Genomic DNA, 21995 nt, shown 5'->3' with positions numbered 1-21995 from the left:
GCCCCCAAACAGCCAGGCAAAATCATTCATGTGAGGTATCGCTGTACTCAGGAGATGTTGCTAAACACATATTGGGGTGTTTTTTGATAGTGACATATACCAGAACCTGTTTATTTATACCTAAAGTAAAATGTGTGTGAAAAAACAAATGCAAAAAAATTACTACCATAAAGTTTGACAAAGGCTGATGGTAGAATAAGTGCTTGGAAAGGGTTAAAATACCAGCATTTGGAATACCCTGGGCTGTCTAGTTTTCAAAAATATATGACTTGATGGGGTAAATTGCATTGGCCGGCTTCAAAGATACCCGAAATGGCACATGGGGGGAAGAATTACCAGATTTGGAAAAAATGGCTTTGAAATAGCAAAACGCTACCTGTACTTATTGCTCCATAACGTGCAGAAAAAAGCAAAAAAACATAAAAACATTGGGTATTTCTAAACTCAGGACAAATAGTAGAATCTATTTAGCAGGTTTTTTTATTACCTTTTATAGATGAGTAAAAGATTTTTCAACTAAAAGTTAGAAACAGTCATTTTTTTCTAAATTTTTCACCATATTTTATACTTTTTTTAATAGTAAATAATACGATACAATCAAAACAATGTCATCTAAAGAAAGCCCTTCTTGTCCTGAAAAAAAACAATATCTAATGTGTGTGGGTTCAGTAAACGGGAAAGAAGAAAATTACAGCTAAACACGAGCAGCGCAGAAATGTTAAAACGGCCATTGTCACGAAGGGTACAAAAAGTAAAATCAGCCTTTGTCACGAAGGGGTTAATGAAGAAAGTATTTGATTTGTCTTAGTGGTGATCATAAGTATATCAGCCTCATGGACAAAACAAATAACAAGGTTTTCTGTTGCAATTATTGGAGACGTCCAAAAAAGAGCATTTTTGCATTGAGAGCAACAACGCTCTGGAATACTGAATCTGATGGACTTATGATATACTTGATGTCTTATTTTTGTAATTATAGTAAAACTGTTTACGCTCATCTTCTATAGGATCTGCCAGTCTGATGGCTTTGTGTACAAACTCCCATTGCTGTCGATTGGATTTTTTTAGCCAAATGCTTCAGAGCATATAAAATATGCAGCAACTACAAAATGCAGATCTTCTGCTTTGAAATTCCTCTCATAGCCTACTTGTGAGAAATGACCCAAATCCTCTGATGTTCAGACCCCTTGCTATCTGCTGAATGTAGAGAGGAACAAAGCGGCACACCAAGGAAGGTTAAAAATACAGGCGCTGTTTACTGAGCTAATGATTTTCTGCCTCTCCGAATTTCTGCTGCTGTCTGAAAATTGCACACTTTTAATGCTATATTTACAAAATGTAAAATATGAAAGGGACACAGTGTGTTGAGGAAGCAGTGCTTTTTATTCTGCTGCTTTCCTATGCAGTGTTTTACATATTGAGCAGAAATTTAAGATTTAGGGATTTTTTTAGCGACCATAGAATAACGATTGTTTTCATTGTATAGAAATAGACAGTGAGTGTTTACAACTCATAGCCTCTGGCTACTTCTTGTAATATTACCAAGACCCCTGCTTTTCAGTATTCTGTTTTTTTTCTCTCTCCCTTTAACCCACTTCGACCAGCTCCAGAACTGAAGAAGCTGTTCTTTGACATCTGGGCATCTTTACATTATGTGTAAGCAGGGCCTTCTTTTGACAGTGTCCCATTACACTGCTGCTTACCACTCTCCCCGTGCTTTGGTCTCTCATGTCTGTGTTAAATGGAGCTCTGAGTTATGATGTCATATCCTGGTGCTTCTCTGACCTGTAGAGACAATAAGCTTAATGTAGAACATGAGCTCTGCTTGTCCCAGCCTGAGGAAAGAAGTGCCCCATGATTTCTTGTTGCCTCGAGCCCCGCTGCCTTATTTTATTAATCCGAACAGTTTTAGTTGTGAAGGCCCGGTGCTTCCAATGCTAAGTTTTCATTTACTTATGCTAGACGCTGGGGATGCAAAATAATGGTGTTCATTACCCAACGGCTAATGCAACAGCTTGCAAATTGTATCAGCATTGAGTTCTTTGGCACAAAGCAACATGCAAATCCTGCATTCACACGTCCATCATGTCCAATACGTCTTACAAATGCATAGATTAACATCTGTCCGAATAGTTACCACGTAGCCATAAGTTTTAATGTTAGTTATTACTTTAGTGATACCCTGATGTGTATAGGTTTTGTAAACAGGATGCAAATGGCAAAACAATGCTGTTGACACAAATTTTGTCTCATTACCAAATTGCTAATATTTAGCCATATAGTCGGCAACATCTGGCATTTCAATTTCTCCAGACTATAGTTGCCATCAGCCAACCTGGTGTTATCTAAACACTATAAGGATTATAATCCATACCAACAGTGTCTTCCTCTGCGTGAACTAAAAGAAAAGCAGAATATGTCATCAGTGTGTTAGATGCAATAGCTAATTGGGACCATTGTCTTTATATTCCATCATCACATGGACTGTCGTTATGGGCCAGCATGGGGTCCATCATCCAGTTTTAGTTAGAAACTGCTGGAGCTCTGACGGCATGTTACAATATCACAGGTTATAAGCTTAAAATAGTGATTTCATACCAATGGCAAATTTGCTCTTTTATGTTTTATTTTGAAAACTGCATACAGTGAATCCCTTCTGGCTTAATCTCTATTGCTTTAACTGTATATGGAGTTTTCTTTGTAGCTTGCAATACTCCTGTGGGTTGAAGCTGCTCCTTATCACCTCCTGATGACACGGGATTGCTTAAGTACAACAATTAGCAATAAGCCACAAATACAAATATTGTGTAAAGTATGTTTCACAACCTTCTAGGTTGTAATGTTTTTTTTTGAGCAGGGCACCTTTTCTCTGTAATTCCAAGTGTCCTGTATACTAGGGCTGCAACTAACGTTTATTTTAATAATCGATTAGTTGGCCGATTATTTTTTCGATTAATCGGATAAAAAAAATGCAATTTTTTTTCAATTTAAAATAATGTAATAAAAAACGTACAATTTACACTTTCATCTCTTTATTGCAATGGCCTCTCTCTATTCACCTTCTTATTTTACTGACATAATAAAAGCTACAAGAACCCAAACACGGTGTTTCTAAAACTAGGTTTTAATACAAAGTTATTAGTAAATATTCATATGTTAACTATTTTTCATATTTAATAAAAACTATGAGAAGAAAGCCTTGTTTAAATTTTTTATTTACCAAACTGCCCCCGGTTATGCACATCTGACCCCCAGCTTGCCACTCTGCCCCCATATATGCCTTATACCTCTTATATGCCAGATTCCACTGTGCCCCCTGATATGCCACTGTGCCCCTGATATGCCACTGTGCCCCTGATATGCCTTATACTCCTTATATGCCAGTGATATGCAACTGAGCCCCCTGATATACCTTTTACCCCCAGATATGTTTTATGCCCCCCTGATATGCCTAATATCGATATGCCTTATATCCCCTATATGCCACTGAGCCCCCTGATATACCTTTTACCCCAGATATCTTTTATGCCCCCCTGATATGCCTAATATCGATCTGCCTTATACCCCCTATATGCCCTGAAATTCTTAATACCCCCATACACCACTATAACTCACCCATACACTGCTCTGGCTCCTCCCCCTCCCATACTCCACTCTGGCTCCTCCCCCTCCCATACACCACTCTGGCTCCTCCCCCTCCCATACTCCACTCTGCCTCCTCCCCCTCCCATACACCACTCTGGCTCCTCCCCCTCCCATATACAACTCTGGCTCCTCCCCCTCCCATACTCCACTCTGGCTCCTCCCCCTCCCATACACCACTCTGGCTCCTCCCCCTCCCATACTCCACTCTGCCTCCTCCCCCTCCCATACACCACTCTGGCTCCTCCCCCTCCCATACATCACTTTGGCTCCTCCCCCTCCCATACTCCACTCTGCCTCCTCCCCCCTCCCATACTCCACTCTGCCTCCTCCCCCCTCCCATACTCCACACAAGACACCAGGGAGCCGGGTAGAGTGGCGTATGGGAGGGGGAGGAGCCAGAGTGGTGTATGGGAGGGTGGCTCCCATACACCCCTCTGACTCCTCCCTCCTCCCATACACCGCTCTGACTCCTCCCTCCTCCCATACACCGCTCTGCCTCTCTACCCAGCTCCGTTACTGACAGGCACTTTCACTGCAGCTTCATAGAAGTCTCAGCGTAAGTGAATGTGAGTAACGGAGGCTGTCTGTGCGATGCAGACCCCCACCGGCTGACAGAGAGGATGATTCTCTGTCAGCCAGTGGGGGTCTGCACGATGCGCACAGACAGCCTCCGTTACTGCCCTTCACTTACGCTGAGGCTTCTATGAAGCTGCAGTGAAAGTGCCTGTCAGTAACGGAGTCGGGAGAGAGGCAGAGTGATTGTATGGGAGGGGGGAGAGAGACGGAAGTGAGAGACCGGCCGACAGTGAGGGGAATCCAGGTCCCCTGCAGCGTTGCGGGGGATCTGGATTCTAGTGTTATAATCCGATCTCTGTTTGAGGTCGGATTATATAAGGAGAGGAGTTTTTCAGAGCATTTGCTCTGAAAAAACCCTCTTTTTATAATCGATAAAAATCGATTCGATTAATCGATAATGAAAATCGTTGACAACTATTTTCATTATCGATTTTATCGATTAGTTGTTTCAGCCCTACTGTGTACCCATTGTACAACACTGCGGTAGGGCTGCAACTAACGATTATTTTCATAATCGATAAGTTGGCCGATTATTTTTTCCATTAATCGGATAAAAAAAATGAATGTAAATTTTTCATTTATTTAAAATAATGTAATAAACAAATTATATTAAATACAAACAGCATAATAAAAAAAACTTTGATAAAATGCATTTCTTGCCTTTATTTCGCAACCAGCCCCCCCCCAATTTATGCAGGCTTGCCACGCCGCCTCCCAGACATGCCACGCTGCCTCCCACATATGCCACTCCACGCTGCCTCCCACATATGCCACTCCATGCTGCCTCCCACATATGCCACTCCATGCTGCCTCCCACATATGCCACTCCATGCTGCCTCCCACATATGCCACTCCACGCTGCCTCCCACATATGCCACTCCACGCTGCCTCCCACATATGCCACTCTGCCTCCCACATATGCCACTCTGCCTCCCACATATGCCACTCTGCCTCCCACATATGCCACTCCACGCTGCCTCCCACATATGCCACTCCACGCTGCCTCCCACATATGCCACTCCACGCTGCCTCCCACATATGCCACTCCACGCTGCCTCCCACATATGCCACTCCACGCTGCCTCCCACATATGCCACTCCACTCTGCCTCCCACATATGCCACTCCACTCTGCCTCCCAAATATACCACTCCACTCTGCCTCCCAAATATACCACTCCACTCTGCCTCCCACATATGCCACTCCACGCTGCCTCCCACATATGCCACTCCACTCTGCCTCCCAAATATACCACTCCACGCTGCCTCCCACATATGTCACTCCACGCTGCCTCCCACATATGCCACTCCACGCTGCCTCCCACATATGCCACTCCACGCTGCCTCCCACATATGCCACTCCACGCTGCCTCCCACATATGCCACTCCACTCTGCCTCCCAAATATGCCATTCCACTCTGCCTCCCACATATGCCACTCCACTCTGCCTCCCACATATGCCACTCCACTCTGCCTCCCAAATATGCCACTCCACTCTGCCTCCCAAATATACCACTCCACGCTGCCTCCCACATATGTCACTCCACGCTGCCTCCCACATATGCCACTCCACGCTGCCTCCCACATATGCCACTCCACGCTGCCTCCCACATATGCCACTCCACTCTGCCTCCCACGTATACCACTCCACTCTGCCTCCCACGTATACCACTCCACGCTGCCTCCCACGTATACCACTCCACGCTGCCTCCCACATATGCCACTCCACGCTGCCTCCCACATATGCCACTCCACGCTGCCTCCCACATATACCACTCCACGCTGCCTCCCACATATGCCACTCCACGCTGCCTCCCACATATGCCACTCCACTCTGCCTCCCACATATACCACTCCACTCTGCCTCCCACATATGCCACTCCACGCTGCCTCCCACATATGCCACTCTGCCTCCCACATATGCCACTCTGCCTCCCACATATGCCACTCTGCCTCCCACATATGCCACTCCGCCTCCCACATATGCCACTCCGCCTCCCACATATGCCACTCCACGCTGCCTCCCACATATGCCACTCCACTCTACCCCCACATATGCCACTGTGCCTGATACACCTTATACCCCGATACACCACTCCATCCTCCCTAGACATGCCACACTGCCTCCCAGACATGCCACACTGCCCTCCCCACATATGCCACTCCACTCTACCCCCAGATAAGCTACTCCACTCTACCCCCAGATCTGCCACTGTGGCCCCAGATCTGCCTTATACACCCTGATACACCACGCTGCCCTCCCTACATATGCCTTACATACCCTATATGCCTTATACCCCCAGATATGTCACTCCGTCCTCCCCAGATATGCCTTATACCCCCCAGATATCTCATAGTCCCCTCATAGAGTCACAGACCATACTTTTATAAATAAGTACTGGGTTAATCTTCACTGCCCCCAGGATTTAGATTCCCCTTAGTTTGCCCCCCTTTATCTCTAACTGCACCTTAAGTTAACTTTAATAAATTAATAAAATTAACCCTCAGTCCTCATCATTAAATTAACCCTAAACACCCCATTAACCATAACTGCCCCTAAATTAACCCTAAAGACCCCATGAACCACAACAGCCCCTAAATTAACCCTAAACATACCATTAACCAAAACTGCCTCAAATTAACCCCAAACACCCCATTAACCACAGCTGCTCCTAAATTAACCCTAAACACACCATTAACCATAGCTGCCCCTAAATTAACCCTAAACACCCTATTAACATAGCTACCCCTAAATTAACCCTAAACACCCTATTAACCATAACTGCCCCTAAATTAACCCTAAACACCCCATTAACCATAACTGCCCCTAAATTAACCCTAAACACCCCATTAACCATAACTGCCACTAAATTAACTCCCACCTCCCCTAACTTTCAGTAGCCCAAATATTAATTTTATACTTATAGTTAGATGAGTATCACAGCCATGTGGTTCTGGCCTTCTGGGAGAAGGAAGGGGGCGGGGCCAGTTGTCACAGTGATTACAGGGAGGGACTGGTAAGTAGGAGCTGCTGCTGTGAGTCACTAAAACGGATTATATAATGAGGGGTATTTTGCAGAGCGTTTGCTCTGAAAAAACCCTCATTTAATAATCGATAAAAATCGATTCAACTAATCGATAATGAAATTCGTTGGCAACGATTTTCATTATCGATTATCGATTTTATCGATTAGTTGTTGCAGCCCTACACTGCGGAATATGATGGTGCTGTATAAGCCAATAAATTATAACTGCATTCATCATTATAAAGATCACGTAATATGTCACTAGCCCATTCATTATGTGGATGCAGCAGAAAGCCCTGATCTTAGCGTGCTCAGAGTGTATGAACAGCATTTTCTATGGATATGGTGGCAGTTAGTGTTTATTGATAATTTTTTCAGGCATTTGTGTCTGATCGCTAAAAGGTTCAGCTGGTCTATGGAGAAAACATTACTATTAAATGCCGTTCCCTGTGCCATTTTCTTATCATGCTTGATTGTTGTATTGGAAAGGACAGAGCATCTATTAGGTATAAATATATGTATAATACAGACCTAGTAGATGGACAGATAAGAGATTCTGTAATCCAGTCATTCTGCACTGTTGGTATAGGAGCAGCTGAAATGTTCTATTTCTGTATTTCTGACACATAATCCTGGGATAATCACACGTCAATTAATTTTAGTGACAAACAGATTTTGTTTTGCTTGTTTTTTCCTGCCATGATGTTTTTCTTTTTTTATGTTGATTGAAAAAAAAAAGAGAAAAAAATATAAATTCTATTTGTTTTGTTATACAAAAAAAAAAGCATGATTCTGCTTTGCGGATGACATCGTATTAATTTTGTCTTATGTTCCTGAACAGATGTGTTTCGTGGTGTACCATTTATCCATAAATCTGTTAGAATGCCTGTTGTTTTGGAGAATATTCAAGTTATTTTATAACCATTAAATTGTACTTTGGGGACTCGGTGGTGTGTCATCGTCCCTCACCCGTTATCTGTTCTGTATAGTACAGAATCGGTGAGATGATGCCGATAGATATTAACCAATTGATTGCTGGGGTTTTGTGCAGACGGTTACTAGTTTGGGGAAATAAGAGGCCATAGATATAACAATCTGATATCACTATACGTTATCAAGGGACAATGCTATGATCCTCTCCTGCAGGAATAGCTTTCCTGACCCTGTATAATGCATAGTTAATTTGGGTAGATCTCAGTGATTGAACTATGCATTTTACAAGAGATACGTGCGATGGCTGATCTTTCATAATTCACGTTGCCGTTAGGGAGTCCAGTCTTTTGAGCTCACCTCTTAATGTTTCTCTCTGTACTCTGTACTCTGTACTTGCAAAGACTAGTAACCGTTATTTTAGTTAGCAATCAAGTCAATGATTGTCAGGAATTTATTATTTTTAAGTTACCACCAACTCTGCGCTAAGTGAAGATGCTTCACCATCAGGTAAATACAGTATGGGTTTGTCACCAATTGTTAAGGGCTGCAAACAAGTTACAATTTCTGGATATCCCTGTTTGAACATGACCTGTGGCAAAATGTTTGGCTGGCTTGTTTGCAGCTGGTTTTTAAGTTAAATGCCTGCTGGAGTACACCAGTCTATTTACGGCATGCGGATTTTGGACATGCTCAGTTGAACTTCCATTCCACCCAATGGGAGTAGCGGCAGTCAATCCCATGTGTGCTATTTTATCAGTAATGTTTTGTAGAGTATGTGCAGAACATGCTTAGTTCTGCTTTGGATGGAAACATGCATTGTTTTTAATCGTTTGAGTATCTTTTCTATTTTTGTTATTGCCAAAAGCATCCGGTATTTAATGGCTTATTTTTTTTTGTAGTCAAAATTATTGACTCATTCACTTAAATATTATATTGACGTTTCCTCTGTACAGGTCATTTCCCTTTTTTCTGGAAGCTTAAAGAGTTGCCATTCACAACGCAGAGTGGGTGTTTAGGAAATCTGTGCTTTCTGACTTCTTCCTCTAGGAGGCAGTATTGTTCTTTAAGCGGCACCGGGTTTTACTGACACCCTAAATTTATTGTCTTGAAAGCAGTATTCAGAATCAATTGTGAAGCCGGTAGCTGTGGGAAATGCGAAGTGTTTACATTTCTAATCTGTGCCTAACAATGGTCTTCTGTTGCACTTCTAGCAAATGAATTCCTATTCATCAAACCAGGGCAGAGCACAACAGTAAGCAATTTAAGCAGTGCCGCTCTAGAGAGAGCCCCTGAACTCGGCAGCTTATTTCTCTGCAGACCACTCTAGCTAAGAAGGATCAAAAAGTTCTCTTGTTCTCTGTGATTCTACATTCTGCCTCTGTTAAAGAGCCTTGGTATGTTACTGAAGCAATGGCTTTAGAAATCTTGGTTCACACATGACCAGAATATTCCCCAACATTACAGACTCCGAGATAACGTAAGCAGACATCAGCTTGCTCCCGGTGGCTTTACCCCGTTGTTACTAAGGGGATTCGTGTTCATTAGACTGTGGATTTCTTTAGATACTGTTGTGTGTAATCCCGATGTCCGCAATAAAGCAGTCTCGGTCTAGAGTAAACATACAACTACAGTAAATATTGCTAAACATTTTAAAAATCTCCCATGATTACCAAAAAGGTAGAATTATTTTTTTAAATATTTTTATTGCACATTTGTATCTTATGTGAAACATCTAACATTCATTTATTTCTTTATTCTTTTTCGTTGTGCGAGGTGGAGCTTAGATTCTGGATTGTGAAATAAAGACAAGTTGATTTTGGTTGCATATCTGACTAATTTTTCTTTGCTGTTTATATTTCAGCTTTGCTAATTCCAATCGCAGTAGAGAAAAATGACGTGCCTAAATCAGTGCCAAATGTATGCATTATTAAGCATGTTTTCACTGCTAGTATTGTTTAAATAGAAATAACAGATCTTGCTTTCTACTCGTACTCACTGACAGGAAATACTCACTAAAGGGAATACTGAATACATGTTTATATGTGGTCTTATCCTCCTGTGTATAGAAACACTTTTCTGTATAAGAAACGTTTGCACGCAACTTAAAAGGATGTTATGAAGTAATTGTAGTACACCCTCGGCAGAGGCGCACTAAGGACAGCGTGAGGGGTGCACTGCACTTAGGTGCCACCACAGCAGCCCTGACAGCAGGGGTGATTGGAGAGACCATGGATCTTCCTCTAACCGGCCCAAAATTAAGGAAGCACAAGGTTTGTTCCTTCAGACCTGATGATTGATGCCAAGCACCAAGATATGATGTCATATCCCAGTGCTCAGCACCGAAGCTGCACGAAGCATGAAGGAACACTGAAGCTGAGGTCTGAAGAAACAGAAAATGTGTTTAATTTGAAAGTGTGTGTGTTAGGTCAAGTAAATGGCGGGGGGGCCTGTGTCAGTGTAAGGGGTTTGTGTGTATGTGTGTGGGGGTGTCATTACACAGGGCTACAATGTGTATGTGTGTTGGTGTACAGTGTTAGACCGTGTGGGGCGGAATGAGCGCTTGTGTGGCGGGTATCAGTGTACAGTGTTAAACTGTGTATGTGTGTGTGTCGAGTCAGGAACCACGGGACTCAAACCAGTGAGACAAAGCATGGCTGACCATTCAACTACAGGCGTGGCCACCCAGAAGCTCTGTGGTCACTGGGATTTTGTCTCCCTGTATGCCTGTCCAGCTTGTCACCAGTTCCTGACACACCTGAGGCCTGTTCCAGGCCCCTTTGGAGATTTGCACTTCTTGGCCCTGCAGTATTATGTCTTTGCTTAACCTGTGTATTCTGGTTTTTGACACCTGCCTCTTGACTCCGTTTATGTTACCATGTCCTGATTTGGTACCCCATTTTGATTATTGATTATCTGGCTATTTGACCTTGGAGTGTTCTTAGTTTATACCTCTGTCTCATCCCAGTGTACCACGATTTGACATTACTGTGCTATTGTCCTTTCCCAGAAAATTGGCAGAAAATTTAAAAACGGTATTCCAACACCTTGCTGTTTGGAAATCTTCACTGCGGTCTGTACATTTTATGGCTCTAGCCTAATCTATACCTGTGAACATCCAGGGCCAGCACAAATGTGCCCTCTCTTTCGAGGCAGGTAACCGTTTATTAGGAACATAGGAGAATGTAAAATACAAATGCTAGACAGATTCGGTCTTCCTCCTTCCTTTTCTCTCTGGGAAAGCTCTGTGAGGAAATATGCTGGGAGCTTTGGACCACTTTTCCTCTCGTAGTCGTAGCCCAAGCTCATCTTTCCCTTTCATTTCTCCGTAAAAGATAAAATTACCTTGGCAACCAAAGGAAATCTCATTTATGTTATAGGGAGTTGGACTAGGCTCTTGTTGCAGATGGTGCTTGATTTATTGAAAGCAAATTACGACAAATCAAATTTAAGCCGGCTAATGTTAATTTTCAGGGGACAAAAAAAATATCTTTATTGCTGTTAACCAGTTTATAGCCAAATTGTTTTGTAAGGTTTATATCATGAGACAAGGGTGTTCAGTCTTGTCATGGATCAATAATAAGCAAACTTTTTTTTTTTACATTGTGATGTTTTATTTATGTGGACATATATATTTATTATCTTATTTATATAGCGCCAACAATTTAAGCAGAGCTCCATGAATACATATATACAAGGAGTATGACAAAACTAGAAATGACAAACTGATAGATTAACTCGGGAGGGTTTACAATTTAGATTATTTAAACGGTGAATAGTGATTTTCACTGTCCAGAATATATATGCTAAATAATGGATCTATTTGCATATTATAATAATCTCCTCACCTGCATAACGCCATTGATGTGACATATTTGCTAAAATGTAATTAAACTTTCTTTCATGATTGCATAATGAACCAAGATATTTGAAAATATGCATTAACTTTAACTGTATATCCCAATAAAGCTTAATGCGACTGGATCCAGACTCCATTCAATCCTTATTGCATAGACCTTTAAATAGACGGATCCTTTGTGTGCAGGAACATCCAACACTACAGTACTTAGCATATCATTATGAACATTTTCTTCATCTTCCCCCTTGTGTGAATACTGTCTCTCTATCGGGGTTTGTGTTATATAGCACACTAAGCAATTTCTGAACTATAACAGCAGTTATCAGTTTCAGAATCCTTCTATTGCGAATGTGTCAACTTCAGGTTATGGAAATTACTGTGATTTGGGCATGTGAAGCATAAAATTGCATTGTAAAGGGAAAGTACAAATTTTTTTTCCAAGGCTTCAGAGGTATTTAAAGACCATCTACCTTCTAGAATGGAATATTGATTTTTCCCCCCTGTTCATTCTGTACTTTTGTTGCTTCACCTCATTTTGAATGTGTTCTTTTTGCAACAATCAGTAACAAGCCATAGACACTTTATATTATAGTTAATGCAGTTTAACCCTCTGCAGTTTATTAGGATTTATTTCCCCTTGGCAGGAAACATATTCCAACACCTTGAGGTCAGTACATTCATTTTATGGCTCTAGCCTAATCTATACCTGTGAACTTCCAGGGCATGCGCGAAAGTGCCCTCTCTTTCCTGGCAGGTAACCACTTATTGGGAAAAGGACTAGATCCAAATGGACTTGGAAGGGACAGTAGGTGGGCAGAACTTTGATCAGGAGCAAGAGGGTGGAGTGTTAGTGGGGTCAAACATAATTTTCCTGCTTAAACACACAGACCCCGAGTCCTCTTAATCAACTCTGATTTCTGGAGCCTGCAAGTGAAATCCAAGAGTTCCCAGGTATGGCATCGCATCATACTGTAAGCTCGTCTGAGCAGGGTCCTCCTCATCTGTTGTATCCGTTAGTCAATTTGTTATGTTACATACTACTTGTTATGTCCTGTCTACCCATTGTACAGCGCTACAGAATTCGATGGCGCTATACAAAACAATAAATTATAATAGGAAATCTTGCTTAAAATGGTGCCGTGGCGAAGTATTATAGTCCGTAAGTGAATTATTTCTAAAACAATCACAAAAATACACATCCTATACATAAAGTACATATGTTTAATGCAGTGAGGGTAACATGTTAACCTTTAGTTTGTTTGAACTTTTGTCTTCTCTCATTTCTCCCATTTTGATTTTGAAGTTTTGATTCAGCCTGGGATTTTATGATATAAAAAACCCCATTGAAATGTGCCTGCAAAGTGAATTTGCTGGAGCAACAGTTCTAAATATAAAAATCTCTTTAGATATAAAGGTCAGAAAACATGACATAAGTTTAATTTAATGGAGCTGCTAAACGTTCAGTAGGTCAGGGCATGAATCAATCAGCAAACACAGTCAAAAGAAGCCAGCAGACAGGGATACAAGCAACATGAGCAGAATCAGAAGACAAGCTGAGGGGAAACACAGGAGTTGAGCAGAAATCCAGAATGGCAGGAAGGCCGCACAAGGCCAGAACACCCAAGCACTCGGTGTAAGATTAGGCAGGTTTAAATAGTCTTACCGACACCAAACTGAGATGTGCTGCTGACGAGTGCAGTCAGCACAACCTTGCTAATGCACAGGTAAGAACAGGATTGTCAGAAGCAAGCTTTCAGCATGCTGATCATGACACAACCTGTTGGCTAGACTGAGGACAGCTACAAACAGAAGGCTTCAATCCATTGACCTACAGCTGTGACCATCCAGTTGTTTTGGTCCTCTGTTTTCACCATCCAAGATGTAATCATTTTCCTCCAAAGCAAGCGTAGGTTTGTAGGAGCTGTACTCCAGCAGCATCTAGGGGCAGCAGATGCCCAGCCCTGTTTTAGAACATTAAACTGTCAGAGAGGTGAGTGATGGGATTCCAGAATCAAGGGCAGCTAAGGATATGTGTCACATGCAGCCAAATTTGGTTTGATTTAATCATGCTGCATGCAGCTAAAGAAGTTTTTGCAAGAGCCATCCATTAAAATATCTCATACAAGGTTTCCTGTCGCATGAAATGATAATATTCACAATCGGAAAAGTAGAAATGATTTGTGTAGGAAAACTACTGCTACCGAACATGAGATACACTGTATTTCATGGAGCGAGGACAAAATGTTACAGAGCAGAAAGAGACCAATTCTTTGTTTGTTGCTGCAAAAGCACAGCAAGTCCCCTTAAATTCTTTTTATGTGACATTTACTGTGAGAATGTATCAACACAAGTCTTTGGAAGCTAGCTTCACTGCAGTTAACCGCCTTGGATTAAAAAAATAGTAATATCGATGCCAGGAGGAAATGTATTTGACACATACACTGTATGTAATCTTCACTGTTCTTCCAAGGTATCCCTTCCCTGTGCAGGATATTGATTGTCATATATTGCAAGGTAAACCACCTCATATTGTCTTCTTTGTTACCTTTACCTTCTACTAAGTTTTTGTGTGTGGCTGCGATACAGTTAGTGACCAGACCACCAATTTGGACAGGGACACTAGTCCATAACTGCACCACGTAAAAAGGAAAGACCTGATGCCAAACCATCTAAACTGAATTATTGTGTAAGGTTAAAGCAAGGGAAAAAAACATGAACTAATTACCAGTAGGCAAATAATAGTCTTATGACGTTTATATTATTACATATGTAATATAAAATGTGAGGGTATTTTATGTATTCTGTGTTTATAAAATGAAGATTTGCATGTGGTTCTAAATGGAAACTTATGTGCATGTGGCTGCAAACTCTAATCGTACCGAGGGAAAGATTTTTCTTGTCCCCCTATGTGTTTTCCTGCTAGTCATCCTAAGTGATGTCCAAACGATGTACACAACACTTGCTACATTCAAAGGGTATGACAAAACTAGAATGTGACAGATGAAAGATGAGCCGATACATTGGTGGAGACATACATCACAAGCTTACAATATAGAGTTTATTCCATAAACATATTCAATGGTGGCAACTAGAGCTGGTCTTTAATCAAACTTACAGACTAATCAAAATTAGTTTATTTGCACATCCTGAGCATTCCCATTAGAAAGCTCCCATTAAACAATTATATAATAATCATACCATATATCTTGGCAAATTTACTGAGGGTGGGCTTGTGCTGCTTTGTTGTGCAGGTGTCACAAAGAAAACAATTTTTTTTGGTGTTTGATACAGGGGATAATAACTATGCCAAGATAACTCTTAGACAAACTTGTATATTTGATAAAGAACATAAATGTGAGCATAGAGAATTATCTATAACGAAGACCTCATTAACATGATTTCAGACCAGATGCTAACAATTCTGTAGCATCTGATTACAGACATTTAACATCTGTAATAAAGCTACATGAAGGTGCGTCTGAGATGTTCCTGTCATTGCCTTTACAGCAATACCTGCGATTGCATAATGAGTTATTTAAACTTATAATCATGAGCTCTGTTAGGGACCAGAAATGTTTGTTTTTATTGCTTTTTTTTTTTTTTAACCCTTAACGACCATTGACGTGCCAGGCATTTCACCAGAAAAATGGTCGGTTATCGACAGGTGACATGCCTGGCACGTCTTGGCTTTGAACAAGGTTAGAAATTGATCAAAGGTCCCTTTCTTCACCTAAACAGTGTTGCTGAAATGTCTCGATAGCGAGGAATTCAGCGACACCGAAAAACCCACCCCAGGATGCACTGTAAAATAAAAATGTGAGAGTAATTATCCCGTGATGTCACCGTCACACATCTGCTCTCACCAGACAGAAAGGAGAAAAACCAAAAAGTTTAATAAAGTGCCATAGCCTGGAGAAAGAGGAAACTGGCCAGAAGACCCGTTTTGCTTAAATACTTGGGGTTGGATTTAGCAATTGTTAGTTTATTGAAATGTGTAACTGCTTTGCTTGAAAGTATTCCTTGCGTGGTGTAAGTCGACTGAACAGTTACAACATGTAATATATAAGACCTGGAACCAAAGCTTTTTGGTGCAGATACCCATAACCCTTTTTAACTACGCAGTAGATACACTTGGCAGCTATACTTCTGCTGCATCAAGTCAGTATTGTGTTTTCAAAGGGTGTTGGTTCCTCATAATGCACAGTGAAGTCATTGAGTTGAAACTGCAGTCCCACTTTAGCGAACAAACCTCAGAAGTTTTAAAATGGCATCACCTACAATTGGAGGAAAGGTATCAACAGGATTCATGGAAATTTTTTCATTTTGACAACAGCTTGGTGTAAATGACATGTTAGATATCCCTAAAGAATATGCCAGAAACTTGAAGGAAAGTATTTTGTTTTTTCAACCTATCCAATGTCGACACAGCAGAGCATCACCAACAGTAGCAGGGATGACTGCTCCAATAATAGCCTTGCACATTCTCTTTTACCACACCTAAAGTAAGTCCTGATCATGGGCATTTGGCTTTTGGTTTAGGAATGCCCATGTTTTTGTAATTTAATGAAAACCAGAAAGTTATCAGTTTTATGTCTGTTTGGATAGTGTAGTTTTTGTGCGGACAGGCGTTTAAGCCAGTCTTTCTTCTTTCTTTTTTATGCTTCCGCAATTGCCATGTTTATGGTATCTAGCAGAGAAAACATGAGAGAAAACGTTTTCATTCCCTCTTCTGTGGGTATAACCAGTATAATATCCACATAGAGGTGCTTTCTTACCTATCCTGCCAAATTTAACGTTTTTTGTAACATCATTCCTAGTACTGTTGAATTTCCCAGAGAGGAGAGTAAGATTTTTACCAAGAACACCTAATTGTCATATGGCACAAACATGGGCACTAAGAGGTTGTTGAAGAAAACAAAATCTTTATATGTGATCAAACCTTTAGGGGAAAGAACGCAATTATAGATCTAGTAAGACTGACTTGTTTTGGCTATATGGGACAGTGCTTTTAGTTGTAGGCAATCGCTTACCGCTTACAGCACATGACTGTACCCAGGTACTCTCTGGGTTTGATCTGGAAATTTGAAGGAAATACTAAATCACTTGGCGAGTTAATGCTAGAGCTAAACTTCTTGTAATATGGGCTTTGGTTTTGCAGGAAAGGCTTATAACAATGTATTGAAATGTAATTGTGCTTGAAAATTTCATGTATATGCGCACTTACAAAAATGAGCACCTTCCAGAAGTCATAAAAAGTATATGGAGAAATATGATCTATACAGTAAGACCTAATATTCCATGCAAGAACATTAAGCCCCATTCAAACACCTAATTATTAAGAATCTAATGCACGGCAAATATATGAAGGGAATTTCATTAGAGCCCGTTGATAAGTATCTTGTAATCTGCATTCATTCAAACAAAGATCATACATGCAGTGTTAAGATTTGCTCATTCTGCACTTTCCACACCTCCTTGATTTTCTGTTCCACATTTTCAATGCAGATTATTTTAAAATGTTCACAAAAGTAATGGTTACAGAAAAAGGCAATAGTGAAACATTAAAACCCGCTCACACAGATCCATCTAGAACCAGTTTAAAAGCCTATCATTTCAATTTGAAAAGTGGTTTGGGTTCTTATATTTTAGTTCTCTTTGTAGGACTTCTGTTATGAGGATGTAAAGGAGAGTTATTGTTTAAAACGTAAAATGTTTATTTCATAGTCTTTTTTTTTTTTTAAGGCAAGCTCAGGGCCGGCCCTACAATGGAGCGGTTTTTTTTTTTGTTTTTTTTGAAGCGGAGGAGAGAGGGGCACCGAGTGGTTTACACTTACCCGCTCGGCGCCCCTCTCTCTCTCCTCTGCGGCGAGTTTCCCTGTTCGGTCTCTGTGCCGGCTTGTAATTCAGAGCGCCGGAAGTGACGTGAATTTCCGGCGCTCAGCATTACAAGCCGGCACCGTGGCAGCACAGGGAGACTCGCCGCAGGACTGTTTAAGGGTAAGTACCGGTGGGGGGGTAGATAATGCCGCCCCCCCCCCCGGCGTCGGCGGCCCCAGGCGGCGTTAAGTCTTCGGCCGGCCCTGGGCAAGCTTGCTGCATATTTGGGAAGTAGGCATTTTTTTGAAGCAGGGGTACTTGCATACATAGGATTTCAGCAGGAGAGTTGCAGTTTCATCTCACTTTCTTTGCTTGATATTATGAAGGGCCAACCCTAGAACCTGGATAGCCCTGTTTAAAGTTTATTTAAACCAATGACTTTTTTTTTTTTTTAGTTGTCTCACTAAGCCAGCTCAGTGCATCTTACAGAGAAATTTGGGATGGCCCATTATATTGGTCAGTGAATGCAGGCAATGGAAACCGCAATTCTCCTGCAAACTCTCCAGCTAACGCCGACTTTAATGATTAAACCATTGGTTCTGAGAATCCTGCAGCTCGTATACTTGCTGCTTATTGGCTGGTACATTACCGAGACAGTGGTTGGTAACAGCCTCCCAGCAGAAGTAGTAGAGGCATGCATGGGATAGGCATAAAGCTATCCTGAATTTAAGACAAGCCCAAGGACTTAGCTTCATTAGATTAGGAAAAATGGGCAGACTAGATTGGCTGTTCTCTGCCCTCAAATATGTAACCTTTGAGTCGGCTTTTGTAACTTTATTAATAAATATACACATATATACTTATGTTACTTTGATGCACAAGCCTGGTGCTGTTACAAGAACGTTGGCTACAGTAGCAGACAATAATAATGCATTGAGCACACATTTGCTGGGATTTAATAATTTCTTTGATTTAAAGCAAGTTTCCACAGCCTAGCCTCACCGCACTATAATGTTTAAAACATGCATGATTTACCCAGATTGGAAAAAAATCTAACAGTGCATTTAAAAATCAATCACACCCATTTCACCCTTTATTGAACTTAAATGATTTTATGTGTCGTAAGGGAAAAGAAGAGGTTTTAGAATAAAGGAATTAACCCTACTTGGAGAAGAATTCTCTATAATGCTGTGAAGAATAATTTTATTTACCACTGAGCTGACAAAAAAAAAATGTTATCCCACCCTTAAAATACTTGATTATAGGGCTGCAACTAACGATTATTTTCATAATCGATTAGTTGGCCGATTATTTTTTCGATTAATCGGATAAAAAAAATGAATGTAAATTTTTCATTTATTTAAAATAATGTAATAAACAAATTATATTAAATACAAACAGCATAATAAAAAAACTTTGATAAAATGCATTTCTTGCCTTTATTTCGCAACCAGCCCCCCCCCAATTTATGCACGTTTGAGCCCAGGCTTGCCACGCTGCCTCCCAGACATGCCACGCTGCCTCCCACATATGCCACTCCACTCTGCCTCAAACATGTGCCACTCCACTCTGCCTCCCACATATGCCACTCCACGCTGCCTCCCACATATACCACTCCACGCTGCCTCCCACATATACCACTCCACCCTGCCTCCCACATATGCCACGCTGACTCCCACATATTCCACTCCACGCTGCCTCCCACATATGCCACTCTGCCTCCCACATATGCCACTCTGCCTCCCACATATGCCACTCCACGCTGCCTCCCACAGATGCCACTCCACGCTGCCTCCCACATATGCCACTCTGCCTCCCACATATACCACTCCACGGTGCCTCTCGCATATGCCACTCCACGCTGCCTCCCACATATGCCACTCTGCCTCCCACATATGCCACTCTGCCTCCCACATATGCCACTCCACGCTGCCTCCCACATATGCCACTCCACGCTGCCTCCCACATATGCCACTCCACTCTGCCTCCCACATATGCCACTCCACTCTGCCTCCCACATATGCCACTCCACTCTGCCTCCCACATATGCCACTCCACGCTGCCTCCCACATATGCCACTCCACGCTGCCTCCCACATATGCCACTCCACGCTGCCTCCCACATATGCCACTCCACGCTGCCTCCCACATATGCCACTCCACGCTGCCTCCCACATATGCCACTCCACGCTGCCTCCCACATATGCCACTCCACGCTGCCTCCCACATATGCCACTCCACGCTGCCTCCCACATATGCCACTCCACGCTGCCTCCCACATATGCCACTCCACGCTGCCTCCCACATATGCCACTGTGCCTGATACACCTTATACCCCGATACACCACTCCATCCTCCCCAGACATGCCACACTGCCTCCCAGACATGCCACACTGCCTTCCCCACATATGCCACTCCACTCTACCCCCAGATATGCCACTGTGGCCCCAGATCTGCCTTATACACCCTGATACACCACTCTGTCCTCCCCAGACATGCCACACTGCCCTCCCCACATATGCATTATATACCCTATATGCCTTATACCCCCAGATATGTCACTCCGTCCTCCCCAGATATGCCTTATACCCCCAGATATCTCATAGTCCCCTCATAGAGTCACAGACCATACTTTTATAAATAAGTACTGGGTTAATCTTCACTGCCCCCAGGATTTAGATTCCCCTTAATTTGCCCCCCTTTATCTCTAACTGCACCTTAAGTTAACTTTAATAAATTAATAAAATTAACCCTCAGTCCTCATCATTAAATTAACCCTAAACACCCCATTAACCATAACTGCCCCTAAATTAACCCTAAAGACCCCATCAACCACAGCATCCCCTAAATTAACCCTAAAGACCCCATGAACCACAACAGCCCCTAAATTAACCCTAAACATACCATTAACCAAAACTGCCTCAAATTAACCCCAAACACCCTATTAACCACAGCTGCTCCTAAATTAACCCTAAACACACCATTAACCATAGCTGCCCCTAAATTAACCCTAAACACCCTATTAACCATAGCTGCCCCTAAATTAACCCTAAACACCCTATTAACCATAACTGTCCCTAAATTAACCCTAAACACCCCATTAACCATAACTGCCCCTAAATTAACCCTAAACACCCCATTAACCCTAACTGCCCCTAAATTAACTCCCACCTCCCCTAACTTTCAGTAGCCCAAATATTAATTTTATACTTACAGTTAGATGAGTGTCACAGCCATGTGGTTCTGGCCTTCTGGGAGAAGGAAGGGGGCGGGGCCAGTTGTCACAGTGATTACAGGGAGGGACTGATAAGTAGGAGCTGCTGCTGTGAGTCAGACTAAACGGATTATATAATGAGGGGTATTTTTCAGAGCGTTTGCTCGGAAAAAACCCTCATTTAATAATCGATAAAAATCGATTCAACTAATCGATAATGAAATTCGTTGGCAACGATTTTCATTATCGATTATTATCGATTTTATCGATTAGTTGTTGCAGCCCTACTTGATTATGTTTATAGCCTGTTAGTGAGTTAAAGTTGTCTAGAGATACATGTCCTTGTGGTATATAAATTTGGCATTTGCCTATGTGCTGTTATATGTTAAACGATTTATAGGTTTGTGGGATTGAAGTCTTGCCCACTTAATAAATTGCAACTTGTTTATGATTGGTAATTGGTAAATAATTGGATAAATCATTAGCACCCTCTACTGTGATCTACCTTCTATTTTAATCACTTTTCATTTCTGTTTTGTAGCTTGTGGTATATTATCTATGTTGGAAGATGACCAATGTGATATGTGGATCTTAAAGATGGGATTTTCATATGTGCTTCTGTATGTATATACATAGTGTGTTGTCGTGTGTTGTGTAATGTTAATTATAAGAGTGTGATCCTGAAGACTGTGGACTGGTGGTATATACCAATATATAAAAGTTTGTTTCAATAGCAAACATGGCAGTAGGCGGTGTGTGTATATGAAATATATATATATATATATATATATAAATTTTGCAGGAAGAAAAATAAAAACTTCATTTTTTTTTTTAAACAGACTGGAAGGGACTTGCCCTTAGTGAACCATGTAAATCACACAAAATGCACCATTAGTAAGATTTTAGGACTGTGACTACCTGCCTCTTGGGAT

At 41.7% G+C, this 21995-nt stretch overlaps 1 protein-coding gene across 1 annotated transcript in view; it reads left to right on the top strand.

The window, feature by feature from the left end:
- The window catches only part of LOC149302964 (COMM domain-containing protein 10-like), a 65989-nt gene extending 47550 nt beyond the window's left edge, over nucleotides 1–18439 (top strand). The window contains exons 6-7 of the mRNA XM_089481725.1: nucleotides 16367–16424; nucleotides 18306–18439. Of these exons, the coding sequence (XP_089337851.1) occupies nucleotides 16367–16424; nucleotides 18306–18439 (192 nt within the window). The remainder of the gene's footprint in view (nucleotides 1–16366; nucleotides 16425–18305) is intronic.
- The last annotated feature ends 3556 nt before the right edge of the window (nucleotides 18440–21995 follow it).

The sequence above is a fragment of the Sceloporus occidentalis genome, unplaced genomic scaffold (assembly GCF_023333645.1).
Source record: "Sceloporus occidentalis isolate IW3139 unplaced genomic scaffold, rSceOcc1.0.p SCAF_16, whole genome shotgun sequence".
NCBI lineage: Eukaryota > Metazoa > Chordata > Lepidosauria > Squamata > Phrynosomatidae > Sceloporus > Sceloporus occidentalis.
This window is presented reverse-complemented; position numbering and strand designations above follow the sequence as displayed.